The sequence below is a fragment of the Carettochelys insculpta genome, chromosome 12 (genome assembly GCF_033958435.1).
Source record: "Carettochelys insculpta isolate YL-2023 chromosome 12, ASM3395843v1, whole genome shotgun sequence".
In the NCBI taxonomy this organism is placed as follows: domain Eukaryota; kingdom Metazoa; phylum Chordata; order Testudines; family Carettochelyidae; genus Carettochelys; species Carettochelys insculpta.
The window spans coordinates 5,784,080-5,806,361 of record NC_134148.1 but is presented as its reverse complement, the minus strand read 5'-3'; the positions used below and the strand labels follow the sequence as shown (position 1 = coordinate 5,806,361).

The following is a 22,282-nucleotide window of genomic DNA, read 5'->3' as shown; positions in this document are numbered from 1 at the left end:
CTGTATGCTTCCTTCAAACACAAAGGAAGCTCTCAGGCTTACTTCAAACACAAAGGAAACTTTCAGGGCTTGTTTAAACAATAGCGTTAGAAGTAGGGGACGGAGGGGAACCTACCACAGCTGCTCTTGGACACTCAACCGCAAAAGTCTGCAATGTCTGGAAACAACCTGCACCACCAGTGATCCTCTCCTTGGCTGTGGCTAGCTGCTGCTTTCCAGAAGGGTGCCCAGGTGGGGAAGCCAAACCCCAGTACCCACCGCTGAGGGGAAGTGGGCCGAAATGGATACTGAAGAGCTTCAACTCCCAAGCAGGGGGCCTTTAAGCCGAGTCCTGCTGCCCAGAGCTGAGGCCCTGCCCTCTGACGAGGAGATGAGGCTCTCGTACCCCTAGCCTCCGCTACAAGGCAGGGTGGTTTCCACAGCAAAGTGTACATGGGCTCAAGGCCTGAGTGTCCAAAGAGCTGGGCCTCCAGTTGAAATCAGAGCTGCAGAGACCCAGCCCCTCTTCAGATGAGGCCTTAAGTAAGCTCAGCTCACCAGCATCAACCAGGGATATCAACCCATCCCAAGAGGATGCAGGAATGGCAGCCTCAGCCCTAGAGGGCCTCGTGGAGTCTGCGCCGCTCTTGGTACTGCACGCCGAGCACCAGCGAACCCAGGCCGTGAGCGACTCAGAGCCCTGTCAGGGCAGCTCTCACTGCAGGCAACTGTGATGGCTGATACAAAGGAAGCATGTGGAAAATGAGAGAAGATGCAGGCCCACAGCTCCTGGCAAGCTCCCCAGCGCAGGCCCTGGCACCACAAAACGCGAGCACCTCGGCCTCCAACTCATCGAACAGGGTTATCGCTGCTGCTCTTAAGTGGGAACGAGGCCTACGGGAAGTGTGAGGCCAGCAGGGTTCATCTTCTGGCAGGAGGGTCACAGCCCAATGCAGTGGGAGGAAGAGGGAGAGTAATTTCACCAGTTGGGTGCCCTGGACAGGAGCTGCAGAACTCCCCTCTCAAAGGACAGATAAGACATCTGGAACCTGCAAAGACATACAACCAAGAAGGATTTGCCAAGCCATCTTGATGTCCTACAAATGTGACCTGGACCAGGGTTTCTCAGCTTCAGTGCACAGTGCCCCTACTTGCGATAACAAAAATTACTTCATGTTCCCAGCCTGAATCCATCCGTACCCCACTTCCCCAGGTGGGGAGGCCAAACCCCAAGCCACACCACTCTGGGCAAGTGGGCCAAATGCAGGCTCAAGAGCGCCAACTCCCGGCAGAGGGCCTTCAACCTGAGTCTAGCGGCCCAGAGCTGAAGCCCTCGCGTTTTAGCTTCGCTCCTCGGCAGTGGGACTCGGGCTTCCGACTCGGGCCCCAGCAACTCTAAGCCAGCTCAGGTGACCCCCATTCAAAGGGTGTGAGAACAGCTGTTCTCGATCCTAGTGCTGAGGGACAAGTGGAACATGCAGGGAGGGTGGTGCCCTCACCAGGATAACTTCAGACAGCTTTATCTTTGCAGAATGCCTTGGAAGGCAACCCCACCTGGGGATGAAAGGCTCAGAGGAGGTACAGGAGCAGAAGATGACAGGGACACAGGTCTAAATTCAGCTCTCAGCTACGCCAACATGAACCCAGTGAGCACAATTAAATTACTCCAAATTTAAGCGGGTGCAGAATTCGGCCCAGACTCTTTCACCAAGGCCGACAAAGAATTGGGGGCTTTCGGTGCTTCAAGACTTGATTCAAATAATATCAAGCGCAGCAACACAGAGTTAGTGGGCCTGATTTCACCCTCCCCGGTGTAAACCAAGCGTGACTCCATTGACGGTAACAACAAGAAGTCCTGTGGCACCTTATAGACTAACAGATATTTTGGAGCATAAGCTTTTGTAGGCAAAGACCCACTTCGTCAGATGTTCGTGGTCTTCGCCCACGAAAGCTTATGCTCCAAAATATCTGTTAGTCTATAAGGTGCCACAGGACTTCTTGTTGTTCTCAAAGATACAGACTAACACGGGGACCTCTCTGATACTTGTCTCCATTGAAGGTAGGTCAAAGTAAAGCCAGCGTGAGATAAATCTCAGTCCTAGTAGATTCTGGGGAGAGGCGCTGTGGCAAGAGGATCGGGGAAGGGACATTATTTTGTACCATACACATAGTCACGCCCCAAGATTCTCTTGCTCTCTCGCTGGACTGAGCCACATCGAAACAGCACTGAGATGTCTCCATAGCCATCCTCTCTTGGGAGTCAGAATGATCCTTCCCGGGGGCAGTTTCCATGTTGCTTTCTAATCTGAGAGCAGGGCAGTCTTAGGATTCAATACGACTGGAGGGCAACCAAACTACAACTCGTGTGGAATTTCCAGCCGTCAGACAGAACATTAGCCCTCTGATTGTTGCTAGAGCCACTCCAAAAAGCTGAGAAACCAGTTGTGTGGGAAATTTCACAACTGGTTCCATTGGGGTGGGGAGGGAGGAGGTTTAAAATGGGCCCATTTTCCACAAAAGTTTTGGCAACATTTGTGTATTCCACTTTTTATTGAAAGCACTACGGCACATTTTTGGAAGACAGGACACATTCAATCAAGACTTCTGTCCCAATTTCTATACCTCTTCCTAGTCAGAAATGATTGCTAAAAAACCCTCCCAGAAACTTTTGTGAAAAATGGAAAATTATGACAATTTAAAAAAAAAAAGTTCTGATTTTGAATAAAGGCCTTTTTTCATCAGAAAAGCTTTCGGTGTGCACACTTTTCATCAACCCCACGTGGAACGTAGTGTATTCACCTCCCTACTCTACGGAAATGTGTTTCCTGAAGCTAAAGCTTATTGCAAAGAAAGGGATCATCCTAGCGTCCATTTCCTTTGTGAAAGGTACCTGTGCCCTGCCTGTAAACTCTGGAAGATGGGAGGGAAGCGAGGGGTTGGTCCATCCATCAGGGAGAGAAGTGGAATGGTCAGTCCAAAGACACGCGTGTAACAATTTCCTGCCCAGCTCTGCAAATCCGTTCCAGGAAAATGAGGAAGAGCCAAATGGCATTTGGTCACTAGCGCCATGAGTTTCCATTTGTTCTCAGTCCAATTCAAACAGGACAGTCTGCGGAGCTCCAAGGAGAGAACCACGTGAGTTCAGATGGACAGTGGAAAGCAGACGCATCAGACCTGGAAGGCATTAGAGGTTGTCGTACATACGTAAAGTCTTTTCCAGTTGCTGGCTGACTCTCTGGTAGAAGATGATCTGCTGTTTCAGGTAGGACTGCATCATTTTCTTGAAGTCCGCTATGCGTCGCTCATGGAAGTGGTTCATCTCCGCCTGGAGGGAAAAGCCAACCACACGGCAGCGCTTCCGAATCCCATCCGCCTCCTCCTGGTCCATCTTCCCCTCGTCACTCATCCGCTGACTCTCCTTCACCTTGGCGAAGGCTCCTGCCGGGGGGACACAAAGGGGACAGCTGCGGTCAGTGAGCTGTACAGCGCATGTCTCAGCGCTCCCTCTCTCCCAGTCGACCCGTGACTGCCTCTTCCACCCCAGGGTCCTGGGCGAGGGCTAAACACTCACCGTGAGCAGGGAGGGAGCTACAGCTACCTCGTGGCCAGGTTCTGTCCCCCGGGGCTATTGGACCAGGCCTTTCCCTTCAGGCTCACATACCTACTAATGCTTCCACATTCCTATGGTCCTGGAAAAATCCAGCGCTCCCTCTGCCAAGCCACACAAACGACACCCTCCCTCTTCATCCTGAGTCCTTTCCTCTCTCCCAAACGTCTGACTGCATGGGAGTGAATGCACACAGGCAACTGGAAAAACTGCCTCAGTCCCAGACCGTGAGCATTGCTTAACCACACAGCCCAGGGACCGGGAAGGCGTCTGCACTCAAATGTTCCATGGAGAGACAGCTCTGGGAATCACAGCCCAGGGGGCCGTCTCTAAGGAAGCATTGCTCCTGGGACAATAGACGCACTGGGGTCCAAGGAAGCCCTTGTGTGCGTCAGAGAAGAACCAATTCTCTAGCACCGTTTGTGGGCCAGATGGAGCTACGTTCTCCACCAGGGTACGTGTGGAGAAGTCCGGTCCTGCCCTGTGGCTAGATTGACCTGTGCACTGTCAGGGCCGCACCACAAGCAACCTTAACAGCCCAGGGCACTCAGAAGATAGATGGAGCTTTGGTAGATCCTGCCCCATCCAGCACATAGCACACCATGTTGATTATCAAAGGATCTGGGCTCTGTCTCTAGCTCTCCCACTGGCTTGTTGAGTAACTTTCAGCAAATCACAAACACCATCCCTATGCGTACAGAGGGGACAATCGCTCTTACTCACCCTTTGTCAAGTGCTTAGAGAACTACCGATGAGGCAAGATACTTAAGAGACGTAAGAGTCTATTATTACATTATCATAAACAAAGAATAACTCTACATCCCAATGACACAGAACATCCAAGCTGCTAACAGAGGCAACAGATTAGCAGGAGAAAGGAGAGAAAATGGTTTTACGCAGTGTCTTAGGGCTTGTCTACATTACCCGGAAGATTGACCAGGTCAGGGTCGATCTTCCGGGGTTCGATTTTGCACACCTGGAAGGAACACATGAAATCAAACCACCTGGGGTCAGCAGTTGACCCCTGTACTCCTAAATATCGCAAGCAGTAAGAAAGCTCGACGGGAGTAACTCTGCTGTTGACTTCCCTCTGAGAGGACAGCCAGGTGAGTCGATTGTAGATAAGTCGATTCGAGCTACGCAATTTCCGTAGCTAGAGTTGCATATTTACAACGCGCTTTAATGCCTAGTGTAGACCTGGCCTTGGATAGCTGAAAGCCCCTGACATAGCAAAGAGCTCAGTTCAAGCAATGCAGAGACCACATCGGTGACATACGCACATATCCATAGTCTCTGCACCTTTGGCTCTACGGCAGGAGACAGAGGGATACTCCAGCTTCTTTGTCTTATTGCAAAATGACAGGGGTCACTTTGCTTCTCTTGGACAGCCACCCCGGAATGACAGAACAGACCCCAGCTCAGAGGTGATGGACTTTAAAGCCAGAAGGAACTGTTACGTTCATCTCTCCTGACATCTGGCGTAGCATAGGCCAGAGACCCTCACTCAGTGATTCCAGCCTCAAGTCGAATTCTTCTTTAAGGACCATCTCTACAGCAGCCCCTGCACGTGCAGAGTGATCAGTGTAGAGCAGATCCAAAGTCTTCAACAACCACTCACCTCCCCATGGGCCAGGCTCAAACACAGATTAGGTCATCTGCTCTGTATACCGTTAGTTCACCATTGTCCATGGTGGAAGTCCGTCCAAATCTCAGCACGCCTTTTTTCTAGAGCCCACCAGCCTGTGGGCCTTTCAGGGACTGTCTAAATCAATCCCCACAGCTGCTGTTGGGGTCCTCCCAAAGGGAGTCACTGCTGATTCACAGCGGTGAAAGTCAGAGGACATTCAAGCCCCGTGTGTTGTGTATCCTGCTGTGTTGCACCCAGGTGAGCCGACAGGTGGGGAAGAGAGGCGGCCCTGCACCTCTCTGAGGGGGGTCGAGCCTCAGGCGGAAGGGGCTGGGCTGGGCAGCCAGCCCTCAATGCTTCCCTCCCCAGCGCTCAGCACGAGCTGGAGTGCATCACATGGGGCTCTGGTGAGGAGCGGCTAGGAGCCCCCCTGACCCTTTCGCCAGGGCAATTACCCCTGTTATCCCCTCACTCCCGTCGTCAGGCGGCCTGGTTGTACCTGCAGTGTCCTTATTATCCCCTATTCCCATAAACATGCACTTGTGACTAAGAGCCTCAAGGCAGGAAGTAGTCCCACACCTGAGACACTTCACCTGTGCCTGCTAATGACACTCTGTGAATAAAAACCACAAAAGCAGTCCAGTAGCACTTTAACAAAATAATTTATTAGGTGATGAGCTTTCGTGGGACAGACTCACTTCTTCAGACCATAGCCAGACCAGAACAGACTCAATATTTAAATATTGGATATTTAATATATAATATATGACTATATATGATATATTATATATTATATAATATACATTATATTACATATTATATATATAATATATATTTTATAATATAATATAAATATTTGAATAACAGCTGCCTCCAAAGAACCTCCTGGCTTGTTATAATAAACAGACCATGGCAGGAGAAGCTCAGCAGAGCCTGTCTTGTCAACGCCGAGCATGTGAGGTCCCAAAGCAGGCCTGGATGGCTGAGGTTCAGAGCTGCATGAAGGCAGCTATGAGTCTTACGCCTGGCTCTAGTAATTGTTATCGGTAACTTCCACAGGTACTCTACTCACCCGTGTGAAAAAAAAAAAACACATCCAACTTCTACCACCCAAAGAGCAAGGGCTGCAGGGAATTTAAGACTTAGCAGCTTAGGAGAACCCAGCGTGACTTTCTAGGCCCCTGCCTGACAACTAACTCACGGAAGATGTCTGGGGAATCGCATCAGCTCCTAACAGAATTTGATACAGTTGCAAGAAATGGTGCATGGCTCTGCGCTGCTCCTGAATGACTGAGGACCATTGTTCTTGAGAGATCTTCAGCGTTTCTTCATATTTTAAAAATTTATTCATATCTTGTGCCCTTTGTCACGCTTCTTTCTCCTCTCTACGCTACCCCCCGGGCTCCCTCCAAACTCCACACAGAGCCCACCCACTGTGCTCTGGAATTTGGTAGCTAATCACAAAAAAAGGGGTGAGATTTGTTTCAAAGCTACCGGATGGTATCTTGGACAGGGGCCCAGTTGCCGTTAACTTTAATGAGGTGTCCAAATCCCTTAAGCAGCTTTGAAAACCTCACTCAGCATCTCTCACGCTTACGATTATGAAGAAACCCTTCCGAACATGAATGGAGTGTAGCCAACCCAGCATAGCCTGCTGGGTCCCCAGAGCGGGGAGCAACAGCTCCAAGAAGTGTGAACTGGCCCATTTATCTCAATAGGTTTTGAAGACTTGTTATGACTATTTACACATCAGCTCTGTTAACGATCTCACTGCTGAGGATGTTAGGAGAAACAGCCAGCTAGAGGGCAGATTCCAAATTCACAACCCCCTCCTCAACCTCTCAGCTGCCGAAGTTCCCAGATTACTCCCCCACGAGAGCCGAAATTCATCTGAGGCTGCCAGGGCATTTCCAGCCTGCTACATGGACCTGCCACAGAACCTGGGTCACAGAATGTAGGGAGAGTCAGCCACAGCCTACCCAAGGCCTGGCTCACATTCCCCCACTGCCCTTCAGATTACCAGTTAAAACATGTTCCTCATCCTGCCCCACCAGCAGAATCCAGCCACACCGGAGAAAAGACAATCAGCACTTAAATATCAGTGGGCGGCAGAGAGGTGGGGCACTGACTTCACATGAACAACAAGACGTCCTGTGGCACCTTATAGACTAGCAGATATTTTTGGTGCATAAGCTTTCATGGGCAAAGACCCGTGTCATCCAGATGAAGCGGGTCTTTGCGCATGAAAGCTTACGCTCCAAAATATCTGTTAGTCTATAAGGTGCCACAGGACTCCTTGTTGTTCTCGACGATACAGACTAACACGGCTACCTCTCTGATACTTGACTCCATGTGGTTTGTTTTATATTTGTTTTATATCTCAGTACAAAATGATGACACTATGGTCTCTGTCCCAATGGAGCTAAGTGACGTAGACCCCAGCTGGAGGAGGATTCAGTGCTGATCCCAGCTATGGGATTCACTAGGATTTTACACTCAAGAGAGCTATCGTGAGTCAGTGATCTTGAAGGAAAAACTCACTTATTTCTGCAGTGAAGACACAGCACTAAACAGATCCGACCTGTCCAGGGACCAGAGGTTAATTTAATCCAGAAATTCACAGCTCTTCCCCACCCTCTCCTAAGAGTGGCCTCAACCCAACCCTGGAGGGAAGGCACCTAACTACCATCAGAGGGCCAACACCATCCAGCTCCTCCAAACAGCCTCCAGACAGAGTCCCTGCCCAGCCAGTGCTGGAAAGAGGATGGGCTATATAACTCAATTAGTCTGTTCCCTTTCCAGCTTCCCTGGGATTGCAATATCTCCAGAGCCTCTGCAACTAAGAACACGACCGAGCCAGCGGGCTGACCCAGCCAGCCTCCTGGAACGACAATGGACTATCTTCGGGTTCACCGTCACAGTGACGAGGGGCACGTGACGTGACCTCACTGCTGAGGTACACACAATGTCAGGCGGCGAGGGGTTCTACGAACCTCACACAAGCCGGAAAGGGTTAAAGAATTGTTCTGAGCACAATCAGGGGGTTGCTCTCACTTAAATCAGTTTGAAAACTGATTTCAGAGAAACTGTTGCAACTTCTGCCTGTGGAAAAGGCCTCAGTTAAACTGAAAGTCCTGTGGCACCATATAGACTAACATATTTTGGAGCGCAAGCTTTCTTGGGCGAAGATCCTGTTCGAAGCGGGTCTTTGCCCACGAAAGCTTATGCTCCAAAATATCTATCTATAAGGTGCCACAGGACTTCTTGTTGTTTTTAAAGATACAGACTAACTCGGTTACCTCTCTGTTACCCAGTTAAACTGGTAAACTTCTATGTACGGACCAGGCCTTAGTTAGCTTAAGTGAACTGGTGAGGAATTAAACATCATGATCCAACATTCTAAGGTAGGAAAGGCCTAAAAGTCAGTAACCAGAAGGGGGAAAAATTCAAATTCCTCTCGGGTGTCACTCAGCTGCCTTCACGGCACTTACCTCAAGAAGAAAGTTTAAGCCGCCTTATAAACTGCCTCTATCTTCAGATGCTAAAGTGAGGTTGAAAAAGGACTCTTGTATGCATCTGCCCACGATGTTGCTAATTGTCTATCAGCTCATTTGGGTAGGGACTGACTTTATGTTATAGGTATGTACAGCACCTAGCACAATGGCGGTCCCAATCAGATCCTCTAGGGATATAAACAATAAACAATAAAGTGCCTTGCAAAGCTCACCTAGACTTGTCTCGGACACAGCAATATCCTTTGCCACCACTGCATGTTATAATCAAGGCTGGCTGAATTATTCATTGACTCATCTGGTTTGCTGTAAATTATCCCAATGAAAAGTGAGAGTGAAACTCTCGCCTGGATCTGGCAGCACTTCACATGAGAGTCGGTTGGAATTTTTTACACCTTGGCTGTATCTACACTATAAAAATAACTTTGAAGTAAGCAACTTCGAAGTAGAGTGTCTACACACACCCTACTTCAAAGTTAAATTTCAAAGGAAGGCACTGCTCCATTCTCAGGAATGGATTAAGGACTTCGAAGTTGGGCTCCCTACTTCAGAGTTAACTTAGGGTAGCATAGTTAACTTCGAAGTAAGGGAAAATGTGTGTAGGAATTACTAGCAATGACTACAGCAGAAAGGGATCTAGGGGTTATAGTGGACCACAAGCTAAGTATGAGTCAACAGTGTGATTCTGTTGCAAAAAAAAGCAAACATGATTCTGGGATGCATTAACAGGTGCGTTGTGAACAAGACATGAGAAGTCATTCTTCTGCTCTACTCTGCGCTGGTTAGGCCTCAGCTGGAGTATTGTGTCCACTTCTGGGCACCGCAGTTCAAGAAAGATGTGGAGAAATTAGAGAGGGTCCAGAAAAGAGCGACAAGAATGATTAACGAAGGGTCCTGTGGCAACTTATAGACTAACAGAAAAGTTTAGAGCGTGAGCTTTCGTGAGTTAACTCACGAAAGCTCACGCTCTAAACTTTTCTGTTAGTCTATAAGCTGCCACAGGACCCTTCGTTGCTGCTACAGATCCAGACTAACACGGCTACCCCTCTGACACTTGAAGAATGATTAAAGGTCTAGAGAACGTGACCTATGAAGAAAGGCTGAAAGAATTGGGCTTGTTTAGTTTGGAAAAGAGAAGATTGAGGGACTACATGATAGCAGTGTTCAGGTGTCTAAAAGGGTGTCATGAGGAGGAGGGAGAAAACTTGTTCTCCTTGGCTCTGAGGATAGAACAAGAGGCAATGGGCTTAAACCGCAGCAAGGGAAGTTTAGGTTGGACATTAGGAAAAAGTTCCTAACTGTCAGGGTGGTCAAACACTGGAATAAATTGCCGAGGGAGGTTGTGGAATCTCCATCGCTGGAGATATTTAAGAACAGGTTGGATAGATGTCTATCAGAGATGGTTTAGACAGTACTTGGTCCTGCCATGAGGGCAGGGGGCTGGACTCGATGGCCTCTCAAGGTCCCTTCCAGTCCTAGTATTCTATGATTCTATGACTCTCTGCTGGCTACTTGGATGTAGTGCCTAACTTCTAAACTAACTTCAAAGTTAGCTTCTAGCGTAGACGCGCGCCGAATGTCTTTTTTGTCAAAATTTGCCGTTTAGGTTGAAGTAGATACGTTCTGAAAAATGTGTTATTTTGACATTTATTTTCTTTAGAATGAAATTCAATGAAGCTCCTTAGTGCCATTGAAACTTCTCATTTTCCGTTTCCCAAATGGATCGTTTCAATTTGTTCATTCTGAAACAAAATTCACTGCTTTCCATATAAACCAAAAATTAAAAAAAAAAAAAGTTGAATTTGCAAGGAAATATTTTGTTATTATCAAAAGGCAACTTGGGTCCACTTAGGGAGACAAGATTAACGTCAACACGATCAACACGGAGAATGGCTGCCTTTGTTCCCAGGCTGTGGAATTCTCTTCCTGGGGATATTTGCACGGTGCCAACATTAAAATTATCAAGAAGTCCTGTGGCACCTTATAGACTAACAGATATTTTGGAGCATAAACTTCTGTGGGCACAGGCCCGCTTCATCAGATGCCTGAGGGGGGTTCCAGAGGAGGGTCTAAATTTCGGCTCATGAGTTAGCCTGTATCTTTAAAAACAACAATAAGTCCTGTGGTGCCTTATATTTAGATATTTTGGAGCATAAGCTTTGAATAGGGTCTTTGCCCACGAAAGCTTATGCTCCAAAGTATCTGTTAGTCTGTAAGGTGCCACGGGACTTTCAGTTTAACTGAGACCTTTTCCACATGCAGAAGTTGCAAGTTTCTCTGAAATCAGTTTTCAAACTGATTTAAATGAGAGCAACCCCCTGCGTGAATCCTTGACATAAACTGGCTTATTTTGATGGAGTTTAAAACTGTTCCTTATGGAGATTAATCAAAATTACCCTGGTTTAAACCAGCCTAAGTGCAGCCCCATAGCATTTTGCACCAGTTTAACTAAATCAGTTTTCAAATACAGCGTAAGTTCAGCTGCTGCCACAGACAAGCTCTGGCATGAGGGCTAATGCAAATGATAGCACTGGTTGCAGGTTTGATTCATGCTAAAGCTCAGGGAGTGTTGAAGGGAAAAAACAATGCAGACAGAGAAACAGGTCTGAAGGTCAGAATGAGCTGTGAAGTGAGCCAGTAGGGAGAATGCTTTCTGCGGAGAAACTCCCTTGGCATTTACACTCCAGTTCACTGGAAATTAACTAGCTCAAGCTACATTAGGAACAAAAGTCCCCATCTGGACAAGGCTCTGATGCTAGTGGGAAAGGCTCTGTTTTTTTTTAGTTCTATGAGAAGGAATTCTGCTGCATTCCTCTCTCCCCCATTCTTGAGCTCTAAGTCCATTTGCATGAAAACAGGATCCCTCCTCCCTACAGTTTCTATCCAGGCGCAGCTGACCCCGGGTTAGAGTCCTCTGGTTGTGACAGCACAGCAAGCAGTGGTGGAAGTTAACAGGATGTCACAAACACAGGATTATGACTCCTGGGCCTGGTTACAGCCCCAGGCCTCACCCAGGGCGGATACTGGGCTCTACTGTCATCTAAGAAGTCCCTAGGAACAAAGAGGGTGTGGAAAGAAATATAGAAAATCTTATCAAGTGCCTTAAAATTTCTTCCTGGGATAAGTGCAGCAAAGGCAGCTGAGTGAACCCGAGAGGAATTTGGCTCCCAAGGTATAAGAAAGATTGTTTCTAGCTGAAATCTATTATCCAGGTTTTTTGGGGCAGTCACCTGCTTTTCCAGCAGTAGATTCTGGCCTCGCGCCTCACCTACAATGAGTCACCCCTTACTCCATTACCAGCACCATTCATTCCAGCCGGGCTGCCTGCAGCTGCAAGTTCATCTGAGGCCACCTCTACACCACAAAATGTGGTTGACCTGACTTACATCGGCAGACAGCCACTGCAGTTGTGAAGTCACTCACGCGTGCACACACTTGGCTGCTTGTGTTAGCCTTGCACGCCCACGCCAGCAGCACTTGCATCCACTGTATGGTCAGTGAGGGGTGCCGTAGCTCCTGAAAGCCAGGAGCGGTGGATGTAAGCAAGGCCGTGTCTACACTGACAGGGCGCCAACCAAGTTACGTTGTCTGTGACTCCACAGCAGTCAGGGAGGTGGTGTTACTAAACCGCTGCGGAGAGACGCAGCGAGGTCAGCATAAAGCAGCTTATGTCGACCTAGCCCTGTAACATAAACGGGGCCTCAGCTGAAGGGGGGCTCTCAGCATGAGCAGGCACTTCTTCATGAAGCCACATCTTCCCCCTTTACCTGCAAGCCAGGTGTGACTCACCTGTATGGTAAGAGAAACCAGATTCCACCCATGAATCACAGCCTTTGTGTACCTGCTTCCTGGATACTCTACAATGGCATTGCAGGAAAGCACCTAAGAGAGCCCAGCCTTCCTGCCTGAGCTTTTCACCACCCTGCAGTGAAATCAGAGCTGCATCTCTTCCCAGCTTCCTCCCCTGGGACCTAACTTCGAGTCACAGGGGGGCTGGCCGCCCTAAAGGACGCCAGAGAATCTAGGGGTAGATATTTCTCCAGTGCGAGCCAGGTGCCTGTGGTTCAGGAAGCCTAATCCTCCGGGAAGGACAAGGCTGTCTTCTCTTGGGCAGGCCTCTTCTTTCAGCAGCACCTCCAACGCGGGCCTAACAATGCTCTTGTTTGTCTGCACGGCCCCAGAAGTCTCACTGTCCCCGGGCCCCACTTGGACAGAGGAGGGAGCCTGACACAAGCCATAAGACTTCTGAGATTCTTGCCCTTTCCCCTGCTCTCTGGAGCGATTCGCTCAGACACGCACAACTCTGCTGACAGCCAAACGCAGACACAAACGAGGCCATCGGGAATCCAGGCCTCGCTGGGACTCTGAAGCCCTTTACTCTGACAAGCAGCATCTTGAATCAAGACTTTGGGCTGGCCCTGCTACCCCCGGCCCTGCCAATGATTGTCTCCTGGTTCCTGGGCACCCTCTGGCCTCTGCTGGGATAAGGCAGGAGAGACTCCAGCTCTCTGGCCCAAGAGGACAGCCTGGCTCTGCATTGGCAGCCGTGGGACAATGAATTCCCAAGAGCTCTTCCTCTCTGGTGCTCAGAGGCTCTCTGAGAGCAGCTAACAAAAGGCTTGGGCCGCCCCAGAGCCCGCCCGTCGGTAGGATGCGGTGGGGCAGCCGCCCCAGTCCCTGCGCTTTTGGGGGCCCTGCGGTGACCGCCCCTGCCGTCCTAAGAATGGGAGGGGGAATTACCTGGGACAGACAACGGGAGGCGGCAGCAGCCGGCGCAGGGGGTCTCCTCTACCTCTTCCCCTTCTCCGTCACGTCCCGCACTCACCCTCTGGGGCGAGCGGGGTTCCGCGGCTGCCTCCCGGCCCACTGAGCAACGCTTCTCCACGGGCGGCTGGGAGCCCACAGAGAAGTGGGGGTCAGCGGGCCGGGAGCCGGCGGTAGAGCGCCTGTGAGGGGAGGCGACCCCCTGAAGCTGCTGCTACTGGCTGCTGTCTGCCCCCAGCCCTGGGTAATCCCTGGGCAGGGAGAGGGCCAGGCAGGGGGTGGAGCGTACAGCATTGGGTGGTGCCCAGGGCCCAGTGACTGGGGGGATGCCCTGGGTCCTGCCCCCTCCACCCCCTCAGGCCAGCCCGGGGCTGCCCTATAAGCAAATGACTGGCTACAGGGGAGCTGACAACCTCTGCGGGCCCCTGGGCAAAGCGGGATGAGGCTCTGGGCTCCTGGAAGGGGCAGGGACCCTCCGTGCTGTCTGGAGCTCCCCCCTCCAGTTCTCAGAGCCGAACGGTGCTCCTGCAACGATGTAAGGGCCCAGGGCTCTTTCCGCCACCATCGCTGCCTTAACAGAGCGGCGGCTGGCAGCCCCTTTGAACTGTCAGACCCCGGGGCAGCTGCCCTTTTTCCCCGTCCCTGTTGGTGGGCCTGTCCGACTACGCAGGCTCAGAGCAAGCAGGGTCCCACGGGTCCCACCCACCCGCAGAAGATGAGGATGATTGGTCCCGTCTACTCTGGACTCTTAGCAAGTGCTTTCCTGGCCTCACAAGCTCTGCACTGGCAGAGGGTGCAGGAGTCCCCGGATTAATTCCAGGCTGCTCCCCGCAACCGGTATGGCAAATACGAATGCATCACATCCGATTCTTATTGGTCGGCGTGAGGAAGGAGGGATTCATTTATCGCTCGCTTTCCTGTCCGCCCATTCCTGGGGAGACGGGATATGTAACCGGGCTCTTGTTGTTTTGAGGAAGGAGGAAGAAATGCTAGCTGGTCCTAGTCCCGAGGTGACCTAAGCAGGGCTCATTCAAGAAAGTCCCTACTGGGGCTGGGCTCCCCAGCGACGGACCAATCGCAGGGCTGCCAAAATGCACTCTGCTTCCTCTTCTAAGTGTGAGCTGGCAGGAGGGGAGATGAGGCCTGATTTCACTTGAATGCTAAGACATACAGGGCAGTAAACAGCACCAGGTCTGGGTCATGCCTAAGGCCGATCCTGGCCCCTGATCCTGGCTCCCGGAGAACCAAGCAACCCTCTCCAGAGGCAGCATGGTGAAAGAGGCTGCACACAAGGCAGGGAACAACAACGCTTGAGCTCTGCCACTGACTCAAGCTGGGTGGCCTTGGGAAAGTCACTTAGCCCCAGATTTCCTAAAGTGGCCTCTAACATTAGCTGTTCCACTTTAGGCACCAGAGTGACTTGCAAAGTACGGCGCATCCACAACTCCAGGTGGAGTCTTTGGGGGCAGGCAATATTACCATCTCTGAAACTCAAGCTCTGGAACTTTCCAGAATGGACATCCAGAAAAATAAAGCACCAAAAATTACAGGGCCCTGTTGAAACCCTGGCCCCTAATTCCATTGTCCTCAAGTTCCCGAGCTGTAAAATGAGAGTAATGGGACGCCCGTGACCCCCAGGGCTGACAGGAGGTTGATTCAGTTAACGCGCACGCAGCCGTCTGAAAGGCAAAGAGCCGCGCAAGCCAAAACTACCATGAAATGTCTATAAGAGGCGGCTCCTGTTACTACCTCACGTTTTGAGGGGCCACCCCGGGTTACACCCCAGGGATCGGAGTCTGATACTGCTGCACCTCCCGGTGAAAGATCCCACCATTAAACATCCAAGCGTTGCCCGTACCTGGGACGATCCCCTGAGAGAGGCTTTGGTGCATTATCATGACAGCATGTGAGGCCGAGAGAGCTGCCGCCCCGGGGCCCGGCTTACCTTTCTGAAGGTGGATGATGTCTGGGAAGTTGGAAAGCAGCCCCTGGTACAAGGAGAGAGTGTCCAACATGAGGAAGAGGTCGTTCTTGGGCTGCTCGGCGAACATCTCCCCGACGGTCTCGTACGTCTTGCCCGTGTGCGAGATGGCGTTGTTGAGCGCGTTGGAGCTGTAGGGCGGGTCCATCTGGAAGGAGTAGCTGATGGCTTGGAAAGCACTGCCCAGCTTCTGGAACTCCTTCCGGAACCCCCCCACGTGTTTGCGCACCAGCTCCGAGGCCACGTTGGTCAGCTGCAGGACGCTGTCGTCCATCTTCTTGCTGAAGGCCTTGAAGGCGTCCACCCGGTCTTCCACGTCCTGCAGGTCCTGGTGCTCGGTGGGGATCTGGAAGGTCAGCAGGAAGCTGGCCCCCACCATCTCATCCTTCTCTGCTCGCCGCTTGCCCATCTTCCACTGCTTGTCGTCGCGGCAGGTGAGGAAATGCTGGAAGCCCTCGTACTGGGACAGCACCGGGTGGCTGGTCATGTGATCCATCCACAAGATCAGCCTCCGCTTGCGCTTCTCAATGAAGTCCTCCTCAAAGCGCCCCGTGGCCTGCTTCTCAGGCAAGTGGGGCACCGAGATCACGGTGAACTTGTGCAGCAGGCGGTTGTACAGCCAGTCGAAGTGCTTGTACCGCCGGTACACCGGGGCATTGATGCTGCTGGGAGTCAGCTTGTAGGAGATGTAGCTCTTGATGCCTTTGAACTTTGTTTGCTTGGTGGGCTCCTCCACGGAGCAAATGAAAGGATGCGGGTTGGGCCTCCACTGGGGGCCCTTGGGGCCCATCTCGATGGAGTAGGTCTCGGCGATCTTGGACATCATGGGCACATCTCCCAAGATAAAGGCCTCCACCCCGGAGCGGACGAAACAGGAGAAGCGGTTGAGGTTCCGCCCCACCACGCTGCCCCTCTTTGAAGAACTGATGCTGTCCTGCCTCTCCAAGGCCGGCTTGGGACGATAGCCAGCGTTGTGGTGGGGGTAAGTGGCAGGGTACTGCAGGTGAGGGGAGGGGTGCCCGTTGGTGCCGGGGTTGCCCCGTGGCTCTTCCACTACCGTGCAGCCATCATCCCAGTCGTCCCAGTCATCGTCGTCGTCATCCTCAAAGCTCCCCTGGTAGGAGGTGGTGTTGGTGTTGGTGTTGGTGTTGGAAGGGGGCATGTAGGAGTCATTCCCCGGGGAGCTGGCAGGACTGTTGGAATAATCTGTATAACTGGAGCTGGACCTGCACCTGAGGATCTCAACGTAAGAGGCGGGGAAGATGCCGGTTTCGCCTCGGCTGTTCTTGCCCTGCAGCCACCCATCCAGGGAGTTTTCACTGAAGATCACCAGCTCCTCGTTCTCCTGGATGCTGATCTCCTCTTTGTTTTCGCTCTGGAAGTTGTAAAGCGCTCTGGCCTTCAACGCCATGGCTGCTCCCCGGTGGACTACGTAACTCAGCCCCACCCCCACCGGCACCACGAAAACCAACACCTCGGACGCTTCAACAACCAGGAGCAGTGACGTGGGCAAGAGCGGAGGTGAATTCACCTCCAAGGAACAAAAATATCCGGATTTATATATATTTTTTTAACTTCAAGGCCTACACATTCAAGTGAATACGGTGGTTTAAATCCATCGGTTAAAAATGACATTCTTGAGGCAGTCGAACATATTTAGTGCCTTCCGCTTAAGTGATATAGGCCTCAGTCAGATAGACACACATCCCTACAGTTGTCAGCTCCATGTAGATTTTAGTCCCCACTCCTGTCCACCTTCCCCATCTGAATTGACGTTAAAAGTAACCCCCAAACACTCTGGATAAAATGTAAGAAAGCCAAAAATCCCTTTTTTGCAGGAATTCTCCTTTTGCAGGACGAAGAGAAAAACTATAAATCGCGACCCATCTTTCACGAACGGTATCCAGTGCAATTCAGAATCACAGCGTTGGAAAACGGCCTTTGAAGAAAGCCAGCGCAGAACAAAAACACAACCTTAAAATGATCTCAGCACAAATATTTTGCAATTCCTCCTGGGGCTGGACTTTCTGAACTCCGCAAACCTCCGGAGGAGGGGGGCAGAAAGTAAAAAACCAAAAAGCAATCCAAGCCTGATTGTGTCAGGCCTCTTACCCGGCAATATCAACACAGTCGCTTAAAGAGACACCCCTCTGCAAAAAGTTGGGAAAAGTTCAGGCCAAGTTGAAAACGGAGACAAACAGAGGAGAAGCCGCTGGCTCTGCCGCGCTAGGGAATCTTGAAATCACCTTTACAACTGGCATGTGCGACCCAGAAAAACGGGAAAGCTCTGCCACTCACCCACCGACAAGGCCCTGCAAGGGGCTGAAAGACTGTCCAGGGAGCGCCCTCGATTCAGCCTGGCAAAGGATTTCTTTTGTTGAGCTATTTCCTGGCCAGTTCCTCACCGTGCCCTGAAATGGATCCAGTCTGAACAAATCATAATCCAGCCGCTTGGGAGCCGGAACAAACTCAGGCACCGAACCCTCCTCTTGCACACAAAACCCAGCCAAGTTCCTTGCACTCGGCTGGCAAAAGCGGCCGCGGCGCTGCACCGGCTGCAGGGGGTCAACGCTCATGCACTTTCCGCGTTCCCAGGGCCTGCAGGGGAGGCGCAGTTCCGTTTGCTCGGGTCCGGCGGAGGAGGAGGCGGGGGGTGGCCGCTGCCGGGGGAAAAACAGAGGCACTTCCGTGTGGAGAGAAGGGTGGGGAGCCAGGCGGGAGCCGCGACCCCTGCGGTGCCCGAGCTGGGGCGCTGCGCCCGAGCAGCCACGTGCCTTCAGAGCCCAGTCCCCGGGCGCAGGGAGCGCTCACCGCCCGCCGCGCAGCGCCCTACGCTCCATCTTGCCGAGCGGCTGCCGGCCGGGATCAGCTCCAGCCCAGGCCTTCGGGCTCCTCCTCCCGGCTCTGCTGGCGTCGGGCAGTTCTTGTGGGTTCCCTGCCGCGCCTGCAAGTTGGGGGGAGTCGCCTGTTGCAGCCAGGGGGATCCCCCCTCCTTTGCCTGCTTGCTCTGCTCCCCTCCTCTGGCCCGCCCCCCCAGCTGTGTCCCTGTCACACTCCAGCCTTTTCCATGACGCAAGGGAGGGAGGCGAAGCTCGAAAGTTTGAAAAGCCTTGGGGCGAACGCAGGGCCCGGCAGCGGAGAGCCCAGGCTGCCCTCTGCAGGCAGCCAGCACAGCTGGCCGGGGAAGGGGGGCGCTGGCTTCTTATCGGGGTGGCGTTTATCTTCTGACAAAGCGAGGGGTTGGAGGCACACAGAGCTGGAAGGGACCTCGGGAGGTCATCGAGTCCGCTCCCCTGCCCTCTTGGCAGGACCAAGCACCACCCCCAAGGCATTTTTTAAAAATCTATTATTTGCCCCAGATCGCCCCCTCGGTTTAGTAGGCTAATGTTCAAACTGCTGATGCACCTCGGGGTCAGGGACTCCTGCCAGGATTCAGGGGTGTGTAGGTGTAACTGCTGCGAGGTAGACTCGAACCTAGGACCTCGAGCGCCCAGTGCAGGAGCATCTCCTAGTTGAGCTAAAGGCCAGTTGCTGCAAAGCTAAGGCTACAAAGAGAACGTCTGTCTTATGTGGAAGGTGCATTCTTAGCAACCTCTGCCTAAGTTGAATTTTTTGCATAACTGAAGAGCTGGGAAAGTCACCAACATATTACTGGTCAGTTTCCTGGCTCCTGCCTGCAGAGGGGAGCCAGGCAGGGCTCCTCTCCAGCTTCCCCCAGCTGGGGGAGCCCAGAAGGCCGACAGCTACAGAGCGGCTTCGAGTTGCATTAACACAAGTTAAGTGCAGCTCTCAACTGTGTATTTTGGGGGTTTACTGTAAGCGCTCTAGGTGCCACTACATGGGACACTGAGCCATGCCAAGCGGTATGGATTACACACAGCTATGGGTTGCTTTGGGTAATACTTAGCTTTTCATCAGGAAAGCTCAACCCACTTTACAAAAGAAGAGAGCATCATTCTCCCTTTGGAGATGGGAAACTGAGGCATGGGAAAGTAACAGGCCTTACCTAAGCTTACCCAGCAGGCCAGTTGCAGAGCTGGGAAGGGGCCCCATGTTTCCTGAGTCCCAGTCCACTGTAAGCATCTCTAGGTATGCAAGTGTATTGCTGCGGGGGAGGGGGTCTGTGGGGAAAAAAAGTAAAAAATGTAAATGATCATAGAAAATAAGTTTTAAATAAATTGCAAAGTTACAATCAACTATTATTTTTTAATTAAATCTCTTCCAATAACGTTTTGAATGGCTGTTTGAAAATCTAGGCTGTGGTTTCCTTTTTCATTGAATGAAGTGTACATAGCAGCTAGAATTGGCTTTGATGGGGCTCCACAAAATGTTTTTTTGGGGGGTTGGGATTCCTGAATGGTTGGGGGGGTGATTAGGGGTCCACACTAGTGAAAAGTTGGGAACCACTGCTCGAGGGGGCTCTGCCAATGTCTCTAGTATTTCAGTAATTTATCAACTATTACAATAAAAACCTAGGGTCCTGTGGCACCTTATAGACTAACAGAAAAGTTTTGAGCATGAGCTTTCGTGAGCAAAGACTCACTTCATCAGATGCTGGTCATGAAAATCTGCAGGGCCAGGTATAAATAAGCCAGAGCAAGGCTGGGGATAACAAGGTTAGCTCAGTCAGCAAGGATGAGGCTTACCATCCCCAGCCTTGCTCTGGCTTATTTATACCTGCCCTGCAGATTTTCTAGACGTGAATCTGATGAAGTGAGTCTTGGCTCACAAAAGTTCATGCTCAAAACTTTTCTGTTAGTCTATAAGGTGCCACAGGACCCTTCGTTGCTGTTACAGATCCAGACTAACACAGCTACCCCTCTGATAATAAAAACCTAGAGACTGATATCTCTGTCCCTTGCACAGGTATAAACAAGGAGCAACTTCATTAAATCTTGGAGGCACGCCAACGTACACACAGAGCACGTGGAGAGCTGGGCCCTATGGTGTCATATCATCTGTCTGTCCAATGTAGACCCCAATCCTTCAAGCTGCTGCCCGTAAATGAACATTTATCACCACTGGCCCAGCATTCAAGGTCAGGCTTTAGATTATAACTCATTGGTACAAGGAGCTTCTGTACCTGGGGGCTTGTGTCATGCCTGGCACACTATTGGTATTTAAACATAGTAATTAGATAATAGTATCTACTTTTCCCCCAAATGGGTACTGGACTCAGCAGGGGCATCATTAAATGACTCCAGCTATCTCTGGTGTTGCCATGTGTCCTGTGTGATAGTGGGATGAGAGCACAACTGAAGCCTGGGGCTCTTTCTGTTTAGGTTTTGTTTACAGCTTTATTCTTTTTGTTGAATGCAAAAGCTGGTGCGTTCAGTGGCAGTGGGCCTGAACCGAATCCATGCGTAGGAGGAAAAATGCAGAGCCAGAGAAGACTTCAGGTCTGAATGTGGCCCATAGTATGTTAATTTCCAGTAAGATAACTGACTCTTTAAATACAAAGAAACAAGGGAGGGGAAAGGGTAGTAAACATAGGTGCTGGCCAAGCCAAGTGAATCAGTGTGATCTCTTTTAATCAGTCCAACACCCATATTTAAATACACACCCTTTTCTGGCTTTATACTTCCTAACTTCAGGTGCTAATTGGGTCTTGTTTTTTCCTCACCTTCCAACAGCTTTGTTTGGATAGGCTGGCCCATGCTGGCTTGTTCCCTGTGACTTGCACAGGCAGATTATACAGGAGATAGGCTAACATCTGATTTCTAGATCTTTGCTCCCAAGCTTCAATCCTGACAGTTTTAAAGGGTCAGATTCACCCTTACCCAGCACCTTGTTGCTTACACCTTGCGCAAGTTTTGCACCCATTCTATGGTGGTGTGAATGACTACAAAAGGGCATTGGCTGTTTTACCCACTCCCAACTTTGTCCCTTTATCATTGGACCAATCAATTTGCGCCCGGGGCCAATCCTACAAGGTGCTGAGCACCTTCAGGTCCCTTGGAAGATAGAGAGGATGGTGGTATCCAGAAGGAGCTCAGCATTTTACAGAATCAAGCCACTGCTTTTATCATTCCAATCTCTCCTACCCAAGAGCTGGTCAAAAACGTTTTGCCTGAAAAATGCAAATTCAGCTCAAGAGCAGGGTTCCCGCTCATTTTTTTCCATCCAAGTGGACTAAAATTTTGTGATGGGCACCAAGGCACATGCGGCCGTCCACCACCTGTAGACACACACATTGCCAGCCACAGGTGCTCTGCTCATCAGCTGGGGGGCACCTGAATCTCTCCAGAGGGGGGACGCCCCAGTGCTCAGTTTACAGGGAAAGCTCACCACAGCCATGGAGAGGCCAGGCCCCAGCATCAAGGTAAAAATAGGCTGTGAGGGCCTTTTCTTTTGCTGTGGATTTGCATGTGGGCCTCCAGTGATTTTTCTGTAGGTCTGTGTTCCCTGACCCAAAAGAGGGTGCACAGCCTGGGGGCCCGATTCTGCTTATTCTCGTACCCATAAAAACAAGGTTAACTGGTTTGTGTGGATACAGACTAACACGGCTACCCCTCTGATCCTCATACACAGAAGCAGCTGCACAGCCTTCACTGGGGGAATCGTGGATGGGATTAAGGGGAAATCATGGATGGGATTAAAGGAGAATCATGGATGGGATTATGGGGAAATCATGGATGGGATTAAGGGTGAAATTGTGGACAGGATTCAGGGGAAATCACGGACAAGATAAACAGGAAATCATGGATGGGATTATGGGGAAATCGTGGACAGGATTAAGGGTGAAATCGTGGATGGAATTAAGGGCAAAATCGTGGATGGGATTAAGGGGGAATCGTGGACAGGATTAAGGG

The 22,282-nt window shown here is 51.0% G+C and overlaps 1 protein-coding gene across 1 annotated transcript; it reads right to left on the bottom strand.

The window, feature by feature from the left end:
• Window positions 1-1,916: 1,916 nt before the first annotated feature.
• On the bottom strand, window positions 1,917-18,492 carry SNX33 (sorting nexin 33). Its single transcript, XM_075007011.1, has 2 exons — window positions 15,435-18,492; window positions 1,917-3,417 (listed from the first exon to the last, which is right to left on the bottom strand). Exons 1-2 carry the CDS (start codon window positions 16,879-16,881, stop codon window positions 3,164-3,166), a joined length of 1,701 nt encoding a protein of 566 aa, XP_074863112.1. The 5' UTR covers window positions 16,882-18,492; the 3' UTR covers window positions 1,917-3,163.
• Between the last annotated feature and the right edge of the window lie 3,790 nt (window positions 18,493-22,282).

Excerpts from the sequence above, each read along its gene's own strand:
- SNX33 (XM_075007011.1), bottom strand. The coding sequence starts at position 16,881 with ATGGCGTTGAAGGCCAGAGCGCTTTACAACTTCCAGAGCGAAAACAAA. Across the intron at positions 3,418-15,434 it reads CATCATCCACCTTCAGAAAG|GAGCCTTCGCCAAGGTGAAG; the intron begins GTAAGCCGGGCC and ends TCCCCCCGGCAG.